Consider the following 23,428-nt stretch of genomic DNA (forward strand, 5'->3'; position numbering starts at 1 on the left):
AAGGAGTAAGTGCGCCTGCCTGTCTGACAGGTCGGCTAACTGTATGTCTGGGTTAGCTGTCTGGCTATCTCAAATCCAAAACATACCTTTTTTCTGAAATATAAGTAAGTGATCTCTCTGCTTCTTTGCCAATCCGCTTCCCTTACGTCGATGCAATGGGTGATAACTCGGATATATAAATATTTAAATATCCATCAAAACCCACATGAAGTGGGGGAACCTACTCCACATCAGAGAGCAACATAAGTTCATTATGCGACTACTGCAACCTGTTACCTTTGTCAGGGATGTAACTGGCCCGCCCAACCCCGCCAGGGGGAACACTGTGATTGGCTCAGCGCGGCGGTGTGGGCGGAACCTTAGATAACGCCGCCTTTGACTATTGGTAGGTCTGGTATGTCAATCATTAATGGTGTCAGTGGAACTTGTAGAATTGTACTTGTTTTAATGGTTTTAACCATCCGTCCATGATATCTATGGGCTGTAAAAAAAAATATATATATATAAAAAAATATTGACCAGATAAACCGTTTTCAGTACTGAGTAAAAAATATTCTGATACCTCATCCCTCCACATGTATGTTTCTCCGATTTGCCAGTAGATGGTGCAAGCACCTGGCAGATTTGCAACTGCAAATGGAGTTTTGAGTTTTGATAAGTTTTCCAGAACCACAAGATTATCATGTGGCCTCCCGACACGCCCAGTCCACACAGCCACTCCCCAAATCCATCTACATCCCAAACTCTGCGCGCATAACTTTCTTGTCCATCTCATCACTTCGCCTGATCGACAGACTCGACGCACCATCACACGCTCCGGGAATGGGATCTGTACTCAGTTCAAAGAAGAACTTCCAATTCTTTAGAGTTTACGCTCTGCAGAGGCTACTTTTCAAGCTGCAGGGATAGTTGTTCCTGCATGTGGGTGAGAGAAGGGGCACTGGCCAATGACCTCCAAGACGCACCGCAAGTTGTCTCACTGTCAGAGGGTTTCAGGTTTCTAAAAGTAAGGACCTACTTCACAAAGTTGGCTCTGCTAAATTTGTTGATTAATAGATTTTTGAAATTTGGTTTAAATTATCGTAGTAAGGTCAAGCGAGGCGTGCGTAAAATAGCTGTGCGTAAAATTAGGTAGGCTAGCTATTGTGCACGAGTTTTAAAACCAATTTAAAAATAGTTATTCTAGGGAAGCTGATGCAAAAACGTAAACCAGTAGTCAATTTCTAGACCTTTAATCAGTGGAAAGTTTAGTGTAGCCTATAATTTGGCAGTCATCATGGCAAAATGGTTCAGAGATTTCCCCATCAACCTGAAGAACGGAACGGAACGGGTCCGCTCGGCCTCTGAATCTGGCCCACAAACTCGAGCCAAACCGACGTTTTCCCGAGACAGTCTGAAAGGCAACCAGCGCAAGGATGGAGTAGGGGGTTTACTGGCAGGGAGAAATCGTAAAAATTCGGCTATTGAATTGGGTCGTAATAACGCAAGCTCTTGTGGGACAGTCTGGGACAGTCTCACACCTGGAAAGGGTCGCAAGAATTCCAAGGTCGAGACGGGGACATCGGATGAGAATCGTCAGATCAGAACCTCTAGTTTGGCGCAAGCGTACATCAGCAGGATGATCAAAGTGGACAAGCAAGACAAGACCCCCAAACTCAACGGGACAAGTGAACAGAAGGCCCCCGAGAACGAGAGGGGAAGGGCCGACATCAAAACAGCGACGGTGAGTTAAAGGGATGGACCCACGGCAATTCCCACCAACTCAATTTGTTTTGATTTTCATATTCCATCTACTATTGATTTAGATTAAACCCAAGCCAGACAGAGCTTGGTGCATGCTGAGCAGCTGAGGTCGATATAGTCTACCTACAGTGTAACACATGCTATTGTGATATCTAGCGTTAATTCTCCAATCCCCTGATGGGCTCGAGGTCAGTGCTTGTCTTTGTGTTGTCCCTGCCCACTTCAGTACATAACCCCATATTCAGTTTCGCCTGCTCTCAAAAGAATACAATGCTGTTTCACTATATTGTGTCAGATCAAACAGGCAAACACAATGAGCTGACCTCTTTGCACAAGTATTTCCTCTTGTCCCTTCAATATTCAATACTTATCACTCACAGTTATGGACCCCCCCCCCACACACACACACACACCCACACACGCACACACACACACACACACACAGACTGTATCAAATCTCTCTCCTCCCGCTCTGTTGTCTCCAGGTCAATGTAACGTGTGAATAAGTAGCAGCCCAGCATTGTGCTCTCTGACCGGTCTGCTTTCTCTCTCAGCTGATCATCCTGGAGGACTACGCAGATCCTTTTGATGCAGAGAAAACCAAGGAGCAGAGAGAGGCAGAGCGAGCCGGAGTGAATGATGGGTACATGGAGCCCTACGATGCCCAGGTCATCATTACAGGTGAGTCGAGGATGTTCAAGTTCCTCCAGATAGCTTCCAACTACAACTCACCACTGTTTATGATCAAACTATCGGATAAAGAGAATTGTGCAATGGCTGAGCTTCCCTGACCTGCATGGCCAAGACCACATCTTTTAAAACACTTTAATTTAGTTTTGATACTTGCTCTATAAATAAACTGTCTAATTATTATGTCATGATCTCTGCTGAGGATGACTTTACAAGAAAATTGCTCAGCTTCTCCACACTCACTCCATCTTACAGTCATAATTTGTTCTTGGTGACATATTGGTTGGGGGGGGGGGTGTTTAAAGGGACTCAGAGCAGACTCTCAGTCTCTCCTGACTTCTCTCCCTGCTCGCGGTTGCTATGGGAACAGTGTTGTGCAGGGACAATGGGTGCAGCTTCCTCTTCCAACTTCCTGTCTACTGCCTCTGTTTCCTTTGCCCCATTCTCTTGATAGGAAGTTGGTCCCAGTGCCTGCACCCCCCCCCCCCCACACGCACACACACCAACACACACACACACACACACACACACACACACACACACACACACACACACACACACACACACACACACACACACATATACATACATTATGGTGTGAAAAAGAACCAAAAGACCCCTCACCCTTCCCCAGAACACATGAGTTCCCCCTGGTCTCGCCCAATCACTTCCCAGCAGTCAGGAAGTGGTCTTGTCAGGCAGCCAATCAGGGACTGTGTTGACCTTTCTTCCTGTAGCTCCATTGTTTGGTCACACAATAGTGCAGACATACAGGCTACCTGTTGGACCGCAAAGAAATACAAGTAAAAGTCCAACATTTTTCATGACTTGTCATAACAAATATTTTTCATCAATACAGTAAGGCCCCAAAAACACAAGGGTATATGTATGTATACTGACTCTACTGAAGATAGTGTGTAGAACATGTAGAATTTCTGCATTAATAAACAACATTGATATCACATCTGGCTCAATCATTTTGAGCTTTGTAAGCACATATACAAATGAATGTTGGGCAGCTTGCAGTAAAGTGTGATCGCAAGCAGATTTAGATGAATGTTGAGACCCTAATTTATTATTATTAACAATTTCAAGGTGAACCTGTGTGCATTATAAAAAACACAAGACCACACTGCTTGACAAGCACTATAATATACCTGAATGAACCTGTGTGCATTATAAGACACATAAGATCACACTGCTTGACAAACACTATAATAGGGGTTTCACACTACAATTAGCCCCAGGCTAAGCCATGAACGGATAAACATCGAACCAGCCAGGCTATTTCTCTCAGACAGGAATCCCAACTTCTTCAAAGATTTCAGTTCAAAGACTGGTTAGCGAATGTGAAGGATACAACATACATGCCCTCTTAAGTTAAACGAGTGTGATTTATTGTGTGACAAGCGAACTTATTTCACCATCGGAGTCTTGCCGCCCCCCAAAATAAGGACGATTCCCCATCCAAGTGCACACGTCACTCCCCACCCGCTCTGCAGTGCCCCCCCCCCCCCCCCCCCCCGACCCCCCTCAAATACAGGTACTTTAGCTGCTATTTTCACACATGTGATCCCTCAGGTGTGAGGGAAAATTCCGGAAAATAGCCAGTCTTGATTTACAGGTAATTTCTGTAAATTTCTGTAAATTGTCTGTATGTGTGAAAACAGCTATATTAACTGATGAGGCAATTGCTTCATCAGAATACCCGTTTGAATTTGTTTGAAGCAGACTGATGAGTGGCAACCAAATGGCAACAGAAAGGGGGAATCATGAAATCTGTGACTAGAGAGGAGCCCAGTTCACTGTAGAGTAGACCATAGTGCTAATGGTTGCACTTCCAGTTCATTTGTCCATGATGACTTGAGTGAAAACAGCACATCTCCATGCCCACTGTTAACTAACCCATTACATAACCATTCTGCTGTAGAGGTTCGCCGACGGGGCTCCAAGGACCTCCTGAAGGTGTGTGTTCTGCTGGACCGAGGCCAGGGAGAGAGGAAGGGAGAGGAGGGCAAGACCACACCCCCCAATATCTACGACACGCCCTACGAGGGCGGACTGGACGGCGGCGGCGAGGGCGTTTGGATCCCTGTCACTCGTCCAGAGTCTGACGTCCGTCCCCCTGGAGAGTATGAACTGCCCTGGGAGTGGAGGAAGGAGGACATCGTCAGAGCGCTGTCAGGTAGAGAGAGAGAGAGAGAGAGAGAGAGAGAGAGGGCGGGGGGGGGGGGGGTATGAGTTTAGGGTGTAGAGGAAGGATGCCATGAGATCTATTTGTACCACAACAGTTTTGTACTTGCTCTGGAGAGGAAACCAAACAACCCTGCCTAAACCACTTCCAGTAATATGTTTACCTTTGTAGCACTGACATGCTTTGATAGAATATTATTATGAAGGGTGGATATTGTGTCTCCTGCTTCCTCCAGCTCAGTTCGAGGCGGTGGATTGTTCTCCCAGCAAAGAGAACGCTTCCTCGGGCTCCAGCCGGCAGCAGCAGACTCTGAGGCAGAAGAACTGGAACAATAAAACACTCATCCCCTCTTCTCCCTCCTCCTCCTCCTCTCCCTCCTTTCCCTCTTCTCCTATTCTCAAACTCTCCCCTCTTTCGCCCCCGTCTCCCTCGTTCCCCACCCTCAAGCTCTCACCCCTCTCACCCTCGCCCTCCACCAAACTGTCCCCTCCATCTCCTACCTCCCCCACGGCCCCACTGGATGGGGAGGCGGCCAAAGTGGACCCCACCCTGCCCCTGGAAAAGCAGAGGTAAGGATGGAGAAGAGGTCAGAACCTAGGTGTTAAAGCAGCTACGAGCAAGATTTTCGATTGTTATTAAACAGTATAATTACAATATTGATGCATCACATCTTACCTATAATAGTAGCTGAGACCAAAGCCGTGTGAATCGGAGATTGCTCTCTGGATGATTATAGAGTCTGTGTCTGTCTAACCTCGCGTCACCAGGGGGCTCTCTCTCTCTCTATCTGTCTACCGCGGGCCGGATAAACCCGGAAGTGAAACGAAACGGTTCACGGCAGCTGCCTGCCTTCCGCCGTTTCGCTCTGCCTAGCAACAGACCATAAACAAGGAGAACGCCATGCAGGGGCTTGCTACTCTCGTGAACATCTCTCGTTATATTCTAACAGGTTTTTTGGAAGGTATTTTGTGGTTATGGCCGAAGTGGATGCTGCAAACCGTTTCATTTCACTTCCTGATCTGCCCTGGCCACAGACAGACTAACACTGGCCGATTCACTCGGGGTTCAAGCGAGACTACTCTGCGTTGGTCTCGTCTACTATTAGAGGTAAGATGTGATGCATCGATATTTAATTTAGACTGTTTAATAACAATCGAAAATCTTGCTCGTAGCTGCTTTAAGACGGCTTATCCAGAGAAAGGAACAGTAAAACATTAATGTCACTACATGAAGCATTTTTAAACGTCAAAATATCACTGCCAAATTAAAGTCGAACTGAACCCGTTCGGAGCCCAAGTGGCGCGTGGGTCGGAGTCCGTTTCAGACTGAAAACATAACTTGTCTGAGATGACAGGTTGAGAGGCGGGTCATAGTAGCGTGTCGATGATTTGATTTGACAATTCTGGGGACTGGATTGGGCTTTGGCCAATCCTGGCGCGTTCCGCCCCCAAATCGAGTGGGATTCAGCGTGTTGTGGCCATGTGGTGCTCTCCTTGGGAAGAGCCTGGTGACGCGAGCTACGCGAGTAGAGCCGCAGCAGGCAGCCAGCTGCCTTTTGTGTGGTGCGGAGCGAAGAGTGCAGCCCATCGGCCTGGAATCTCCGAGTGGCCGGGGTCTGAATTCGGCCTTAACAATGTTAACTCACGTTATCCTGGAATGCGAGTTTAAGAGCCAGTTACATTTCTTTGCATTCTTAGACATTACCTTTTGCTTTTTCTCCGTATGTTACCTACAATTGGCCATGTTAGTAGTTAGTTTATGCGCTCGAAATTCTGCCAGATTACAGGCACTAGTCGCCATTTTCTCCTTCATTTGGAAGAGAAAACTGTAGATTACTGTTATGAATGAAATCTTGAAAAATGAACTTTTGATGTGAAAAAGTGTGAAAAACAAAAGAAATTAGACTTTTGTGATTTTGTTTGCATACATTATTAAATAGGTGCACTGCATACCCAGGTATTTGAACTAAAAGAAAAGAAAAGTAATTTGTTGGGTTCTGCTCGACTTTAATTGTGACCCCTTGGTAGAATTACCTAATCTTGCAGGGCAGCTGGATTTGCACAAGATCATGAGATCACAATCACATGACAAATCCATCTTGCCACGCTCCAATCTATTGGTTTGAATCTGAACCACCAGTGGTTTGCACCAATCAGCATCCTATAAGGCAGCTACGGGCGGGCTTTAGGTGTGACGCCAGCGAGAAGCGAGCCTGTGATAGATGTGATTGACAGATGGTTCATCCAATCAAAATAAATAAATACATTGATTGGATTTTATATAGCACCTTTCTAGATACTCAAAGCACTTCACATTCCAGGGGGGGGAGGGAACTGAACTCATCCACCATCACCTGCCAAGTAGCCTTATGAAAAGTTCCTGCCCGTTTCAAACGTTTGCCCAGGTTTGCAGAGCGCATTCCCAGATGGTTCTGTGAAAACAAACCATCTGGCAGCATCAGGTTAAGAATGGCCAATTAATTGGGTATAATAATCAATTCAACAAATGGCACCAAGGTTGCTTTCTATCACATTGGTACTTGTCCCCCCTCCCCTCGCTGGTGTCACTGCAACTCCAATAAATGTTCCATTAGCCTTTGCCTCACTCCTCCATCTGCCATTGCAAAAGACTCGGAAAGCTTTAGCTCCATTTGCACTGGAAGAACAGCACCCTCTTCCTGCTCTGTGCTGTAAAGCAATCTGCCTTTGTGCCATGAAACAACTCAGCAGACTTCATGCAAAATCAAACCTGGGGGCACACAATATAAAATGCAGGAAAGAGGCCAGTATGGCTGCTCATCTTCTTGGCTATGATCTAATCTGTTTACAGTAATTATAGAATGACTCAGTGTTAATGTGGTAATTGATACAGAACACACTCACTCTCTCTCTCACACACACACACACACGCACACACACACACACACACACGCACACGCGCACACACACGCACGCGCGCGCACACACACACACACACACACACACACACACACACACAGGGTTAGGATTAAAATCTTAAAATGAATCTGGCCATATACTATGTGAGTGCTGGCACCACCCTTCAAGTGCACATCGTGACAGTAAGGTGCTGTAAGTTAACATGCTGGAGGGAGGGTGCACCCTTGAGGTGAGGCTGAGAAGACAGGACAGATTCGTTCCGAACTGTAAACATTCTTTCCTCGTCTCCTTCCCATCACATGCTGTGTGTTGTCAGATGGAACATGTGTGCAGCAACATGCTCAGAGCATGTTAGCATTTGTTCCTCTTGTGTTGTGGCTGAATGTCAGTGTGTTTTGCCTGCTGGCTGGCTGCAACGCCACATACTGTCCACCGTGTTTATATATGGCTCCAGCCCTGTGGCCATCGTCAGCAGCACCTTGTATTCTAATGAGGCCTCCCTCTTTATCCTCTTCAGCAGCAAGCTCCATCTTGTCCATGCATTTTATATTTATCTCTCTTCTTCCCCACTCTCTTATTATTCTATTAGTCTATATGATTCTCTAGTTAACCTTTGACATTGTTACCTCATTCATCCCACAAATGCGTCTGTCTGTCAGTCTCTACCTGATTTATGTTGGCTGTAAATCTTTCTCTACTGTTTTCTGTGTGTGTGTGTGTGTGTGTGTGTGTGTGTGTGTGTGTGTGTGTGTGTGTGTGTGTGTGTGTGTGTGTGTGTGTGTGTGTGTGTGTGTGTGTGTGTGTGTGTCTGTCTGTCTGTCTGTCTGTCTGTCTGTCTGTCTGTCTGTCTTACTGTCTACCTCCCTGTCTCCCCCTCCCCCTCTCTCTCAATTAAATTCATTTCAGAGGCTTTATTGGCATGACCATATACATGTACAGTATTGGCAAAGCATAACGCACATTGTACAAGGTAGTACTGGTAAAATAGGTACAATACAATACAGAACAAGTAAAGTACAGTTTTTAATAACTATATCTTTAAATATCTGTAACATTATAGTTAGTATATATTTAATAATGTGGTGTGTGTGTGTGTGTGTGTGTGTGTGTGTGTGTGTGTGTGTGTGTGCGTGTGCGTGTGCATGCTCCACCTGTTTTCTTTGTGTGTGTGTGTGTGTGTGTGTCTCTCTCTCTCCCCCCCTCTCTCTTGCTCTCCTATCGTTAACCTGATGACGGTTTGACATACCCCATATGTCCTTGTGCTACAGTACATGTCAGTGATCCGCTGTCTCTCTCTCTCTGTCTCTCCCTCCCTCCCTCCCTCTCTCTCTCTCTCTTTCTGTCTCCCCCTCACCTCCCCCCCTCTCTCTCTCTCTGTCTCCCCCTCCCTCCCTCCCCCTCTCTCTCTGTCTCCCCCTCCCTCCCCCTCTCTCTCTCTCTCTCTCTCTTTCTGTCTCCCCCTCACCTCCCCCTCTCTCTCTGTGTCTCCCCCCTCTCTCCCTCCCTCCCTTGCCTCTCCAAGCTGGTACCATGGCAGTGTGAGCCGCCAGCAGGCTGAGGCTCAGCTGCAGCGCTGCAGGGAAGCCAGCTTCCTGGTGAGGGACAGCGAATCAGGAACCAGCAAATACTCCATTGCTCTAAAGTGAGTGTTTGTGTGTGTGTGTGGAGGGGGGGGGGGTGTATGATGTGTGTTGAGCGCAAATGAGCATTGTACAAAATAAAACACATTTACGGTATTAATGTACACATAGTCAGTGTCGCCGGTCACAGTGGGATGCATTGCGCTTAAACAGAATATGTATTTTATTTAGTTTTCGTTTTTTGGATTACGCCACATTTCTCATTTGTTATGTAATATAGATTAATTATGAATTCACTCATTTACACTTAAATATGTCTTTTGTTGTGTTTTTATTGGAGAATGCTGGCCCCTTCATTTGAATCTAGGTCCAATAGTACTTTCTGTCATCATCAACAATTGGGCCTGGATTGGATTCTTTTTGAAGGCAGCTGTTAACACATTCAGATGGTATAAAGAGAGAGCTATCAATGTGACCACATTCTCTCAATGGGATGAACATGCGTTAAGTGTAGCGTAGACGCTCCAGGTTCTGGTTCTCTAGGATAAAAGCTGAAATTCTGCGCCTGTGTGTGTGTGTGTGTGTGTGTGTGTGTGTGCGTGTGTGTGTGTGTGTGTGTGTGTGTGTGTGTGTGTGTGTGTGTGCGTTTAATGTACACGGCTCATTCATTTGTCAGTGCACACATCATTAACCCAATTGACACTTCCACTGAACTCTGAGGACACACACTCTGCCTTAAACTGCTGTCATCTGTATTCCCTGTCCACTCTGTTCTTCAGCCTGTCACACCTGTGTGTGTGTGTGTGTGTGTGTGTGTGTGTGTGTGTGTGTGTGTGTGTGTGTGTGTGTGTGTGTGTGTAGTCTAATCTCTATAGGCAGCTAGTATATCCTGACAATATGTGTTTTTTCTGTCATTCTCTCACTTTCTTTAGGACCAGTCAGAGTTGTGTGCACATCATTGTGGCCCAGACTAAGAGCAGTAAGGGCTTGGGCTATACACTGGACCAGAGTAGCTGTGTCTTCACCAGTATCCCTGAGGTGGTCCACCACTACTGCACACACAGACTGCCTTTCACTGGAGCAGAGCATATGACCCTGCAGCACCCTGTAGCCAGGCCACACTGAAGCAGCATCAAGGACAGACACACACATTCACATGCAGACACACAGACAAAATGCACAAACACGCACACAGACACACACACATACCCTCATACTTCAAGATTAGCTGCTTTGGATTCTCCTGTGTTCGACCTTAGCACGTTTAGGTTAGCTCTTGCTACTGAAGGTCAATTGTATATATTGGCCTCAACTTGTATCTCCTCCATGCACAGCCTAGTGGTCAAAACCTCACACTACAATAACCAGGGAATTCACATTCTGCTAGTGCTGCCTGTTTCCTATAGGGAGCCATAGTGAACGTCACTTCCTGCCTCTCTCAGCGTACCAGCATCTGAAAAATTATGAATGGTTGTGAACGGAGAGAGACGTGCTCTTTTTGAACCTGTTTGAATTGCGCCATGGGGTTCAAATGCTTGTCAATGTAAACGATAACTTTGCAAGTCAAGAAGGTCACAGTTTGTGGTAAAACTGTGGCACTATAAGTTATAAATCAGAAAGACTACGCACAACCAGTCGCATAAGTGACGTCTCTCCCGCCGGTTCATGTTGTTGATGGTGTGACGTATATTGTGCGACACAAGAGATGTAGTCGATTGACAAAACTAAACCTTACGTTTCAGTTTCAGGACAAACTGCGACTTTCTAGACATGCATAGTTCTCTTTTAAATTGACAAAATATACATGTGTACCCCGTGGCACAATTCAAACGGGATCAAAAAGAGTCACGTCTCTCTCCGTTCACCACCATTCATATTTTTTCAGACGCTGGTACGCTGAGAGAGGCAGGAACTGACATTCACTTTGGCTCCCTATGGAAGAGCAACAATAACACACACACACACACACACACACACACACACTTTCACATACACACGCAAGCACACACCCACACACAAACCGCACTGAATGTATTTATAGTTCAAAAGAAAACAATCCCTCATTTCACAGCCTGGTGTATTTGTCTAATTGTTTCACTGTCAAGCCGCATGAACCCAGCGTCACTCTGTACTGTAAAAGCCAAATTAATTCTGACACTGTAATACCTGAAACAATGCACAAGAACTACTGTAGCCCACTTGCTTGGACCGATTCAGATGTACCAGGTCTGGTGATATGTGAAGCGAATGGAGAGTCGTATAATCCCCCAGTGAGATGCCTTACATAGGGGCGTTGACCTCATCAATTAACGCCATGCCAGCTAGTTAGGCTTGATCTATACGATCAATACACCTGATTGGAGTGTATTCATTCATCAATCAGACGTGTCAATCAATCAATCTATCCTGAAAATCAGCCTCATTTGCCAACCACTCCAACTGTCAACAGAAAGACCTTTATAGATTTGTTGAATAGGATTAGTGTAGTTTGAGGGGCCTTATAGCATTAGCATTAGCATACCCAGCTAGCAAACCAAATTCTGTGTGTGTGTGTGTATGTGTATAAATGCAAGTGAATAGCATGTCCATTCACATGCCTTTTCACTGTAATCTAAATAAGGGGCCACTCTGATTAAAAAACGATCTTATACTTATCTTGAATGGATTGACTTGCCTTGCCCTAAGAATGTTCTATACATGTATGATGTGTGTATGAAGTGACTATTATATTGTCTTTTTTTAACATTGGTGGGGACTGTGTATTAATGTTGTAAGTCTTTTATTCAGTAAATAAAGTCAAATGTATTTTAACCTTGAATTCCTTCATATTAGTAATGCACAACGCGTATTACTGTAATAGTCTGCGAGAGAGAGGGAAAGACTAGGTCCACATGTGCCTAGAGCACTGCTACAGAGATGAGAACAGAGACGCTAAGTAGAGTGTGTCTGCATGCTGTTCTCGCTTAGCTGTATAAAGCCATTGACCTGGGTGAGTGTGAAATCAATTGTACTTACAAACACACACATACAAGCTCATACATGCATGCACACTCCACACAAGCATACATACATACATGCATACATACATACATACATACATACATATACATACATACATACATACATATACATACATACATGCATACATGAATAGTATTCACTTGCACAACTTATTTCCGCCAAATGCTAGTACTATACTCAGCAACTCACACATAAAGCTCCTCACAGAAATACAGAGAAGCTAGTCTCACCATATGTGGCTATGATTATGTGTATGTTGCATGGAAGTGTGTGTTTGTGGTAAGATACTCTATATCTTACCAGTAAACACCAGTGTTTGTTTGCCTGAGTGTCATTGTCTGTGTGTGTGTGTGTGTGTGTGTGTGTGTGTGCGTGCGTGTGTGTGTGTGTGTGTGTGTGCGTGCGTGCGTGCGTACGTGCGTGTGTGTGTGTGTGTGTGTTTGCGTGTGTCTGTGTGTGCGTGCATGTGTATACACTCACGCATGCGTGGATGTGCCCATGTGTGCACCCATGTGTGCCATGTCTGTGTGCATGCAGGCCAGTTGGTGTGTGTGTGTGTGTGTGTGTGTGTGTGTGTGTGTGTGTGTGTGTGTGTGTGTGTGTGTGTGTGTGTGTGTGTGTGTGTGTGTGTGTGTGGGCGTGCGTGCGTGCGTGCATGCGTGTGCGTGCGTGCATATGTATTTGTGATCGAGTGGCAGAATTTTTCTGTTCAGGGATTACCAGGTTGCCATGGTGATTAGTTAGAGTGAGGTAGGGCTATCTCTACGGGGAATGGAGAGAGGGAGGAGAAAGAGAGAGGGAGGAGAGACAGCTGCAATAGAAAAAGGGCTATGAATAATTGTGGACATACTGTAGTAGCGCTGTAGCTTCCCCACAGAACGGCCTGCTTGCTTTGTGAATGGAGAGCGGCAAGATAAGATGTCAGACCAATGCTGGAAATGAAGTAATATCCTTCCCCCATTGTCAGTCCAAAAACAATTTTTTTTTCGTATTACTCTATCCCCCAAAGGAGAAATGTGTCTTTTTGCTTGACCCCTCCACAGGGAGGTCAAAGTGCAGCAGCAGGGTCGATGACAGAGCATGCTCCTGGAGCCCGTGTCTTGCTCAAAGATACCTCAGCAGGGAAGATGCTAACTGTTACTACTCACTTGAGCTTGAACCCAAGCTTGTAAAATGATATGTGAATAGGGAACATTGTGTCCTGGTACAGTTGCACCACGGACTGTTTTGTTGGTACACTTCCTGTTCAGTTCCTGCTTAGAGATCCTGGCAACAACATGTCTGATTATTGCGTATCTTAATAAACAGGTGAAGCAAATAGAACTGCGTTCTTATTTATAATCAGACAACCTCTCCTCTTCCTCGATGACGACCATACGTGTGGACTGTCCCGTCGAGGGATGCACGTCTGTGGCCACACACACGGAGGCTGCAATAACAGCAGCCATGCTCATCGCGCATGCTACCACGCACAAAGCAGCCCGGGGAGCGTCGGAAAAACTCAGGCGCCCTTCCATAGGACTGGCCGGGACTGCCGAAACCTGGTCATACTTCGTGACCCGCTGGAGCGAGTATAAGGTAGGCACCAAGCTCGCCGGACACAGCGTGGCTACCCAATTATTAGAGTGCTGCGAGGAAGATTTGAGGAAGGACCTCACACGCGCGGTGGGCAAGAGCCTGATAGACAGTGATGAAAAGAACATCCTTGCTGCCATGAAAGTGTTCGCTGTCCGAAAACACCATGGTGGCTCGGGTGGCTCTGTCCAACATGCGCCAAGGACACGAGGAGCCCATCCGATCATTCCATGCCCGCATCAAGGGACAGGCAGTCACTTGCAAGTACAGTATGGAATGTACCAGAACGGGATGTGACCAAATCAATGACTTCACGGAGGAGATACTACGCGATGTGATTGTGCGCAGGATCGCGGACCAGGAGATACAGCTCGACCTGCTCGGCGAAAAGAATCAGGACATGCCACTGAAGGACATGATAGAGTACATTGAGGCCAAATGAGTCCAGCGTCACGCCTGCTCGATCCACAGAGCACAGGCGCAATCAGCAGTTCATACCGACGGGGAAGACAGCAGGGCGCCCGCACCAGGGGAGGAGCTAGACCGTAAGGACCGAAGACCAAGCCCGATGAGATATGCATCTACTGTGGCGAGGCAGGCCACGGTAAGGCTCCCCAGTGGCTCCCCAGATGCTCTGAATGACCCGGATACGGTAAGAGATGTCATAAGTGTGGCCGTCTGCCTGGGCGGCCGGCCGGTCAAGCCCCCATCCGCGGAGGCTGACGAGGCGCGTGATGAACAGGCGGCGGCCTCCGTCGAGCTATGCACACTCACCGTGTCCAGCGCAGGCAACGATCTATGTACACTCCCCCTCGCTCACCACCTGTATGATGACATGTGCGACAAGTGGATGAAACGCGTGTCCAGCCCTCAGCCGTACATCAACCTCACACTCACCAATGTGTGCGAGGACTACGAGGCACTGGGTTTCGACCTCCTGAAGCCCACTCGTGCAGTGACTCTACCCGCCATGGCCAACACAGGGTGCCAGAGCTGCCTGATCGGTGTCAAGGTCACCCAACAGATGGGCCTGAGTACAGAGGACCTCATACCCGTATCCATGACCATGAGGGCTGCAAACAACAAGGGGATCCGGATCCTCTGGGCCGCGGTGGTCAGATTCACCGGCGTCAGCGACAACGCCCGGAGATTGGAGACACGCCAAATCGCGTACGTGACGGACGCCTCGGACCGCATATTCCTCTCCCGCGCGGCCTGCGTGGACCTGGGCGTGATCTCGAGGGAGGTGAACCTGGCAACCTCAGAGTCATGCGACTGCCCACGGCGCGCGGAGCCCCCGGCCATGCCAACCACACTTCCCGTGCCGGCGACCGAGGCCAACGTAGGGGCACTACGGAAGCACTTGCTCGAGATGTACGCTCAGAGCACATTCAATACGTGCCCTCACCAGCTCCTGCCGAGAATGACTGGCCCGCCGCTCCGCCTCATGCTCAACGAGGATGCGACACCCGTCGCCTATCACACCCCCATCCCAGTGGCCGTGCACTGGCAAGACGAAGTGAAGGAGGGCCTCGACCAGGACGTCCGCCATGGCGTGTTGGAGGAGGTACCCATCGGCACGCCGGTGACGTGGTGCCACCGCATGGTGATCTGCGCGGAGAAGAACGGCAAGCCACGGCGCACCGTCGACTTTCAAGCCCTGAAGAAACATGCGTCCCGTGAGACCCACCACACACAATCCCCGTTCCACCAGGTGAGGCGCGTACCCCATGGGAAACGCAAGACCGTGTTCGACGCATGGAACGGTTATCGAGGATCGAGGAGAGCTACTTCCAGGCGGCCCAATGGCTGGACATCTGCGGCCGGAACAGGATCATCCTCAACCCGGAGAAATTCGTCTTCAGTGCGTCCACGGTGGACTTCGCGGCCTTCACGATCACCATGACCGACGTCAGGTCGTGGTTCGGGCTGGTCAACCAAGTGGCCTACGCTTTCAGCATGGCCGAACGAATGCAGCCGTTCCGGAGGCTCCTGAAGAGCGGGGCACGCTTCGAGTGGTCCACGGCGCTGGAGGACATCTTCCGCGAGTCGAAGGGCGTGATCGTCCAGGAGATCGAGCGTGGTGTTCGCATCTTCGATAAGTCCAAGCCGACATGCCTCGCCACGGACTGGTCGAAAGAGGGCATTGGTTTCTGGCTGTTCCAGAAACACTGCCGATGCACGCCTGTAAAGCCCTTCTGCTGCACCGATGGATGGAAGGTGACCCTGGTCGGCAGCAGGTTCACACATGCGGCGGAATCCAGATATGCACCCGTGGAGGACGAGGCCCTCGCCGTCGCAGACGCCTTGGACAAGGCGCGCTACTTCGTGTTGGACATTTTATTTTTGCACAGCCATGATAGGCATTCAAATAAAGAGAAATACTTGATTACAAGTCGGTGACTTGTAAAAGATTGCACCAGTGACCTTATTTGAGGACATAATTTACTCCTCTACTTACTTTTTTATTTTTTTTATTTTAGTACTTAGTTTTCCGAAGTAATCCCAAATAGCAAAGAGAAATCAAAAATCCAATGCAGGTAATCCGGGGTCGGGACTCAGGAGGTTAAGTGACATTACTAATGTCACATAATGTCACTATATACTGCAATGGACCATAGCTTCAATCAACATTGTGCGTGACTCTTTTTTTTTTTTTTTTTTTTTTTTTAGATGAAAATCTTTGAGATTATAACTTTAAATCAGGATTCTGGGATTAAAGTCAGAATTCTCAGATTAAAGTCAGAATTCTCAGATTAAAGTCAGAATTCTCAGATTAAATTCAGAATTCTGTGGGGAAAAAGAAGCATACTAGTCTGTGACATCACTGACGATGTCACTGATGACATTATCGATGGTGTACCGGGATTTGAATGTCGCGGGTCCCTAGATTTTTGTGACTTCAAAGTAGGGTCACGAGCCAAAAAAGGTTGGGAACCCCTGAACTAGAGGCCGCTGGAGTGTCAGTCAGACACTCGACTGGCACTACTCATCAGTCTGTCTTTGCCAGAAAGGGTTGCATTCGTGTCTCTCCAGCCCACTGTCAGTCTCACATGCCTCACAGTCTCACAAGTTTGTTGCATAATTAGCATGATCTACATTATGTATTTTTGGTAACATACAGTAGTTGTCCTTTGATGCACACACACTGTATTAGCAGTCAAAGATTCCTCACTCAGACTGCTACATTATGTTACTGTAATCAAAGTTAGATATAACAACAGATATAATAACAGATATAACAAAAGCGGAGGAAGCAGCAGCGAGCAGAAGAGACAGAATGACAGCATGGCAGAAAGGGACAGGGAGAAGAAGAGAGAGAGCGTGAGGGGGTGTTCGGGGAAGACAAGCACTCGTGGGGGTCCCAGCTTTTAAATAATTCAGAGACAGACTCACAGCACTCAGTGCAGAGGACGAGCACTGTCGGGTCAACTCATCCACTGCAGAAGAGAGGAAGCGAGAGAGAGAGAGAGAGGCACAGACTGTGCAGAGAGAGGGAGAGAAAAAAGGGGGAGCGTATAAAGATAGCATGTGAGAGGAAGACATCACTGTGAAATAGTTGTGTGTGTGTGTGTGTGTGTGTGTGTGTGTGTGTGTGTGTGTGTGTGTGTGTGTGTGTGTGTGTGTGTGTGTGTGTGTGTGTGTGTGTGTGTGTGTGTGTGTGTGTGTGTGTGTGAATGTGCACGGGTTTGTGTGTGGATGCATGAATTGGTATTGTGTGTGTGTGTGTGTGTGTGTGTGTGTGTGTGTGTGTGTGTGTGTGTGTGTGTGTGTGTGTGTGTGTGTGTGTGTGTGTGTTACTTTGTGCTGTGAGCCAGCTGCGCATGTGTGCTCTTCATTGTGTGTGTCAGCGATGAAAATAGACGAAATGAAGGAGAAACAGGTCGTTTCCTCCTGGAGCTTTCTGGTTTATCTTAGTCACCACGGCAACTGCCTCCTCCCTCTATCCTGCACTCCTGTTTACTTTGTTTACTCTTCTCCCCCTCCCGCCCCCCCCCCCCCCACCTGCTTTTTGTGGCCTGTCGACCCCTCCTTATTTGCTGTATTCCCTCCTCCCCTCTTCATCCAAAGCTCCTCTCATCCATTCTCATGTTCCTCTGATCAACAGGCACGTGTCTCATGCCGACAGCGTGAACGGCTAAGGCATGTTCATGTACATTATGCAGACCAGTGTTTTAACATCAGACCTCGGAGCAGCACCCTTCCTTCTTTATGCATGTTCAATTCTTAACTTGTTTCTACCTGGCTGCTCTTAACTCGCCCGCGCCATGCCTCCCCCCCTCCCCCCTCCCCCCCCTCCCCGTCTGTCTCTCCCGCTTCTGCATCGTTGACTTTGTAGAGGGGGACTAGAGGTCACGACGCACGTCACTGGACCGCCTGGAGGAGAAAGGAACAGAAATGGACATAAAGGATAGAAAAGTGACAGAGAGGGAAAATAGACAGAAGAAGAGAGGACAAGAAAAACCCCTCCAGCTCCAGCTTTTAGAGGGTGAAGATTATTCACAGAATAATGGCATCTTGGGTTGAGGCAGCTCTCCACAGGGCAGGGTATAGGTTATTTTGATGGATACAGATGTGAGATGCATCAGATAGCCTATGTCACAGACACCAGAGACCAGAGAGAGCCAAAACCACACACGCACGCATGCACACGCACACGCACACGCACACGCACACGCACACACACACACATACACATACACACACACACACACTATATGATCCACATCATTTCCGCAGTGGATGTATAGCATCATGGTTGGAAGGATTCTTCCCGATCCTTCTTGCTTTTTAAACCTCAAAATATATAATAATAATATATTATCAGTTATTATTATAACTGAAACATGTTTTGTTTTTACAGTACTAGGCATCTCGCGTGCTACGCGTGTTCGATTCCTAGGCTCGCCCATTGCCTCGCCTGTCCTGCAGCTCAGCTCGCATTCGCAGCTTGCCCGCTGCGCGGCCTTGCCTGCAGCTGGGCTGCTGTGTGGCCTTGCCTGCCCTATTGGCACGCGTACAATGTCTCCCTTTCTCTCTTCCAGTCTCTCTCCCCCTTTCTCTCTCCATCAGTCTCTCTCCCCTCTCCTCCCTCTCCTCTCTCTCCCTCTGCAGTCTACTCCCCCTCTCTCTCTCTCTCCCTCTCCCTCAGTCTCTCTCGTGAGCCTCCTCAGTCTCTCTCGTGAGCCTCAGACTGATGACATCACTGATGACATAATCACTGATGACATCACTGATGACATCATCACTGATGACATCATCACTGATGACATTACTGTGAATTTATGACATCACTGATGTCATCACAGTGATGACATCAAAAGTCGCTCATCCCGATCTCGACTCTTCTCGTCCCTGGCACCTCAATGGTCGAACGAGCTTCCACCTTCGGTCAGGACGGCTGAATCACTGCTGATCTTTCGGAAAAGACTAAAGACACACCTTTTCAGGCTCCATCTGGGCCCTTCTTGATCTAACTTCGTTCTCTCTCTTTTTTTATTAAAAAGGAAAAAAAAATTACTAACCTAAACTTGTACCACTAACCTAAACTTGTACCACTGTTCCTAGTGTGTTCCTGTGTTCCTGTGTGTGTGTGTGTGTGTGTGTGTGTGTGTGTGTGTGTGTGTGTGTGTGTGTGTGTGTGTGTCAGTGAATTTATGACATCACTGATGATGTCATTAGTGGGACAGACAGAGAAACAAACAGACATACTGTAGCTCCCTTTTATATAGGCTACTGATGATAGATTATGCTGGTGACAATCCTTGACCTAAGTAGACCAATATTATATCCTACATTAGGCTATAGTTTGTTTCTCTGTCTGTCTAATATTAATGATTTTTTGTTTGTTTGGGCTACTATGACGACGAATGGTGTGATGAAGTGTATGGGGATCTTGGCATGGTTGCTGGTTTTTGGAGCCTCTGAGGTATGCCCTCCCCCACACTCTCACCGCGCGCCCCGCCCCCGCCCTTCCAGCGCGTCGCATCGCTCAACGCAGCGGCGCAGCACCGACAGCCAGCACCGCACAGCCCGGCAGCAGAGCTACCCGGGTCCGCCAACATATTTCTATTTTCCCGTTTTGGAAGAATATGTGTGGAGCGACGGACAGCCCTGACGTCACCATGTCAGGTAGAGAGTGAAGGGAGGTTTGGTAACGGGATTGTAACTAGGGGAGAGACGCTGCGGTGTGCCGTGGGAGGGTCTTCTCCTCTCCTCTCCATCCCTCTGAACACCTTTCGGGCTTGGAGCGCACTTCATGGACGCACGGAGGATGACGGGCAGCTGGCCGCCGCTGCTGCTGCTGGCTCTCCTCGCCATTACACGAGGTGAGTAACTTGTCCGTCTAAATAATGGCTCCAACGATGGGATTGTGTGTCTGTGTGCGTGCGCGCCTCGCCACCGGGGGCCAAAACGACGTGCGTTTGTGCATATAACGGAATCTGAATAGGCTTCTTTTAACTGTGCGAGGACTGAGGAGTGAGTAGCCTATAATACAAGAGAGGAGTGGTTATGCTGAGGAGAGACATGATGACTCTTTCATTGCTGTGTCACCATATTTCTCAGAACAGCAGCGCCACGGAATGGTGATGATCAAGGGGGGAAATATTGTAATAGCTCACTCCATAGTCCATACTATGTGCAGATAGCACTTGACGTAGAAATACTAGGCTACAGCAAATATGAAATAGCTTACACTTTTTACATTAAAACCTTAAAGAACAAATCATTATAAATAGGGATTTATAGTGTGTCTGTGGTTCTCACTCATGTGTTTTAGAGACCTGTTATTTTTGTCTCTTATGTAGCCTATCAATATTCCTGTATGACTATTTAGCCTATAGTTTTGTAGGCTACATTGTTATTTTTTTAAATGGCCCTACAGTAGCCTAAATGTATATGCCTACAGGTGCTTTCAGCATTTTATAACCATTGGAAGGTGCAATTGTTATTCCTGCTGATGCTGAACATAACTGAGTTACAACAATATAAAAAGCAGTTATGGTAAATCATTGTCAGTGGTTTGCAGAATTAAAATCTATAAAACCTTACCTCACCTCTACAAGGATAATAGGCTGTGTAGGGACAAATGTAAAAGAAAGAAAGAAAGAAAGAAAGAAAAGAAAGAGAAAGAAAGAAAGAAAGAAAGAAAGAAAGAAAGAAAGAAAGAAAGAAAGAAAGAAAGAGATTATTGGCTGTAACGGGGGCCTAAAAGGGCATTAGTGCAGACCAAGTACACACATGAATACACACATTTGCTCAACCCACCTACATACATATACAGTATATGCACGCACTTGCACTCTCTCTCTCTCTCTCTCTCTCTCTCTCTCTCTCTCTCTCACACACACACACACGCACACATACGTTAACATCAAGGTCTTGGATTGAGTGGGCAGGTTAATGAGAGGCACCTTGAGCTAAAATGTCGACATCCTGTCATTAAGGACGAGTGATGCGTCATCCAGAGTTAGAGGGGAAACCTTCTGCTCCTATAGAACAGTTCATATACAGATCATCCAGAGTTAGAGGGGAAACCTTCTGCTCCTATAGAACAGTTCATATACAGATCATCCAGAGTTAGAGGGGAAGTCTTCTGCTCCTATAGAACAGCTCATATACAGATCATCCAGAGTTAGAGGGGAGACCTTCTGCTCCTATAGAACAGTTCATATACAGATCATCCAGAGTTAGAGGGGAAACCTTCTGCTCCTATAGAACAGCTCATATACAGATCATCCAGAGTTAGAGGGGAAGTCTTCTGCTCCTATAGAACAGTTCATATACAGATCATCCAGAGTTAGAGGGGAAACCTTCTGCTCCTATAGAACAGCTCATATACAGATCATCCAGAGTTAGAGGGGAAGTCTTCTGCTCCTATAGAACAGCTCATATACAGATCATCCAGAGTTAGAGGGGAAGTCTTCTGCTCCTATAGAACAGTTCATATACAGATCATCCAGAGTTAGAGGGGAAGTCTTCTGCTCCTATAGAACAGTTCATATACAGATCATCCAGAGTTAGAGGGGAAACCTTCTGCTCCTATAGAACAGCTCATATACAGATCATCCAGAGTTAGAGGGGAAGTCTTCTGCTCCTATAGAACAGCTCATATACAGATCATCCAGAGTTAGAGGGGAAGTCTTCTGCTCCTATAGAACAGCTCATATACAGATCATCCAGAGTTAGAGGGGAAGTCTTCTGCTCCTATAGAACAGTTCATATACAGATCATCCAGAGTTAGAGGGGAAACCTTCTGCTCCTATAGAACAGTTCATATACAGATCATCCAGAGTTAGAGGGGAAGTCTTCTGCTCCTATAGAACAGCTCATATACAGATCATCCAGAGTTAGAGGGGAAGTCTTCTGCTCCTATAGAACAGTTCATATACAGATCATCCAGAGTTAGAGGGGAAGTCTTCTGCTCCTATAGAACAGCTCATATACAGATCATCCAGATTTAGAGGGGAAGTCTTCTGCTCCTATAGAACAGCTCATATACAGATCATCCAGAGTTAGAGGGGAAACCTTCTGCTCCTATAGAACAGCTCATATACAGATCATCCAGAGTTAGAGGGGAAGTCTTCTGCTCCTATAGAACAGCTCATATACAGATCATCCAGAGTTAGAGGGGAAGTCTTCTGCTCCTATAGAACAGCTCATATACAGATCATCCAGAGTTAGAGGGGAAGTCTTCTGCTCCTATAGAACAGCTCATATACAGATCATCCAGAGTTAGAGGGGAAGTCTTCTGCTCCTATAGAACAGCTCATATACAGATCATCCAGAGTTAGAGGGGAAACCTTCTGCTCCTATAGAACAGCTCATATACAGATCATCCAGAGTTAGAGGGGAAGTCTTCTGCTCCTATAGAACAGCTCATATACAGATCATCCAGAGTTAGAGGGGAAGTCTTCTGCTCCTATAGAACAGCTCATATACAGATCATCCAGAGTTAGAGGGGAAACCTTCTGCTCCTATAGAACAGCTCATATACAGATCATCCAGAGTTAGAGGGGAAACCTTCTGCTCCTATTCACCTTACGCGGGGGTGGTGCCAAATTCCTCCAGGTCATGTTAACACTTCCGGTGGTCACGGCGCGAAATACAAAAGAACATCAAAGGAAGAAAGTTGTTTTTGTAGCGGACAGTGCAGGGGGTAAAACAAAGGACGTAGCATACTACTTTGAGCTCGGTACACAGCAAGCAAGCGGAGTATCCACTGTTAGCCAGGTCAGATAACGTTATCATCGACAATGACGAGCACTTTCTTGTAAAACATACCTGGACTCCAACAAAGAAAGCTTCAGATGGTTTTCTCTCCTCCGAGCGCAGCGCGAGCCATTTACGTCTATAAGACCTGCAGATGTTAACGTAATTCCCTGGAATGCGAGAATTAACGAGCCAGTTACATGGCATTGCATTCTTAGACATTGCCTTTTGCTTTTATTTGGTATGTTACATACAATTGGCTAAATTATTAGTTAATTCAGAGTTAGATGATATTGGAGCAGCCGGCCATTTTCTTCTTCTTTCTTTTTTTTGCCGGAAGTCGTCACACTGTACTAATTCATGAACTTCTAAAAATGTTTGATTTGTAATAGAGTGAGGTGATTCACTCTTTTTTGTCTTTGTTGTTATAATTATCAGCAATGTTACTGTATTATGTTTTTTTATGTTATGTGTTTGGACCCCAGGAAGAGTAGTCTCACCTTGGTGCAGACTAA

At 46.9% G+C, this 23,428-nt stretch overlaps 2 protein-coding genes across 2 annotated transcripts in view; both read left to right on the top strand.

The window, feature by feature from the left end:
• Positions 1–816: 816 nt before the first annotated feature.
• On the top strand, positions 817–11,852 carry she (Src homology 2 domain containing E). The gene is made up of 6 exons (XM_083639412.1): positions 817–1,723; positions 2,298–2,424; positions 4,364–4,618; positions 4,863–5,196; positions 9,047–9,166; positions 10,037–11,852. The coding sequence occupies exons 1-6, from the start codon at positions 1,277–1,279 to the stop codon at positions 10,227–10,229; spliced, it is 1,476 nt and encodes a 491-aa protein (XP_083495538.1). The 5' UTR covers positions 817–1,276; the 3' UTR covers positions 10,230–11,852.
• An 8,042-nt stretch (positions 11,853–19,894) lies between these two features.
• Positions 19,895–23,428, top strand: part of chrnb2 (cholinergic receptor, nicotinic, beta 2) — a gene marked incomplete at its 3' end in the record, with an annotated part of 46,430 nt that continues 42,896 nt past the window's right edge. Inside the window, exon 1 of the mRNA XM_083641707.1 lies at positions 19,895–20,029. Within this exon, the coding sequence (XP_083497833.1) occupies positions 19,960–20,029 (70 nt within the window). The 5' untranslated portion in view covers positions 19,895–19,959. The remainder of the gene's footprint in view (positions 20,030–23,428) is intronic.

The sequence above is a fragment of the Poromitra crassiceps genome, assembly GCF_964638095.1.
Source record: "Poromitra crassiceps genome assembly, chromosome: 1".
In the NCBI taxonomy this organism is placed as follows: Eukaryota; Metazoa; Chordata; class Actinopteri; order Beryciformes; family Melamphaidae; genus Poromitra; species Poromitra crassiceps.

What these genes read in the sequence shown, in the direction of transcription:
- she (XM_083639412.1), top strand. Translation starts at nt 1,277, where the DNA reads ATGGCAAAATGGTTCAGAGATTTCCCCATCAACCTGAAGAACGGAACG. An exon ending in CTGCCCCTGGAAAAGCAGAG is followed by an intron (nt 5,197 to 9,046) that starts GTAAGGATGGAG and finishes TGCCTCTCCAAG; the next exon opens with CTGGTACCATGGCAGTGTGA. An exon ending in AAATACTCCATTGCTCTAAA is followed by an intron (nt 9,167 to 10,036) that starts GTGAGTGTTTGT and finishes CACTTTCTTTAG; the next exon opens with GACCAGTCAGAGTTGTGTGC.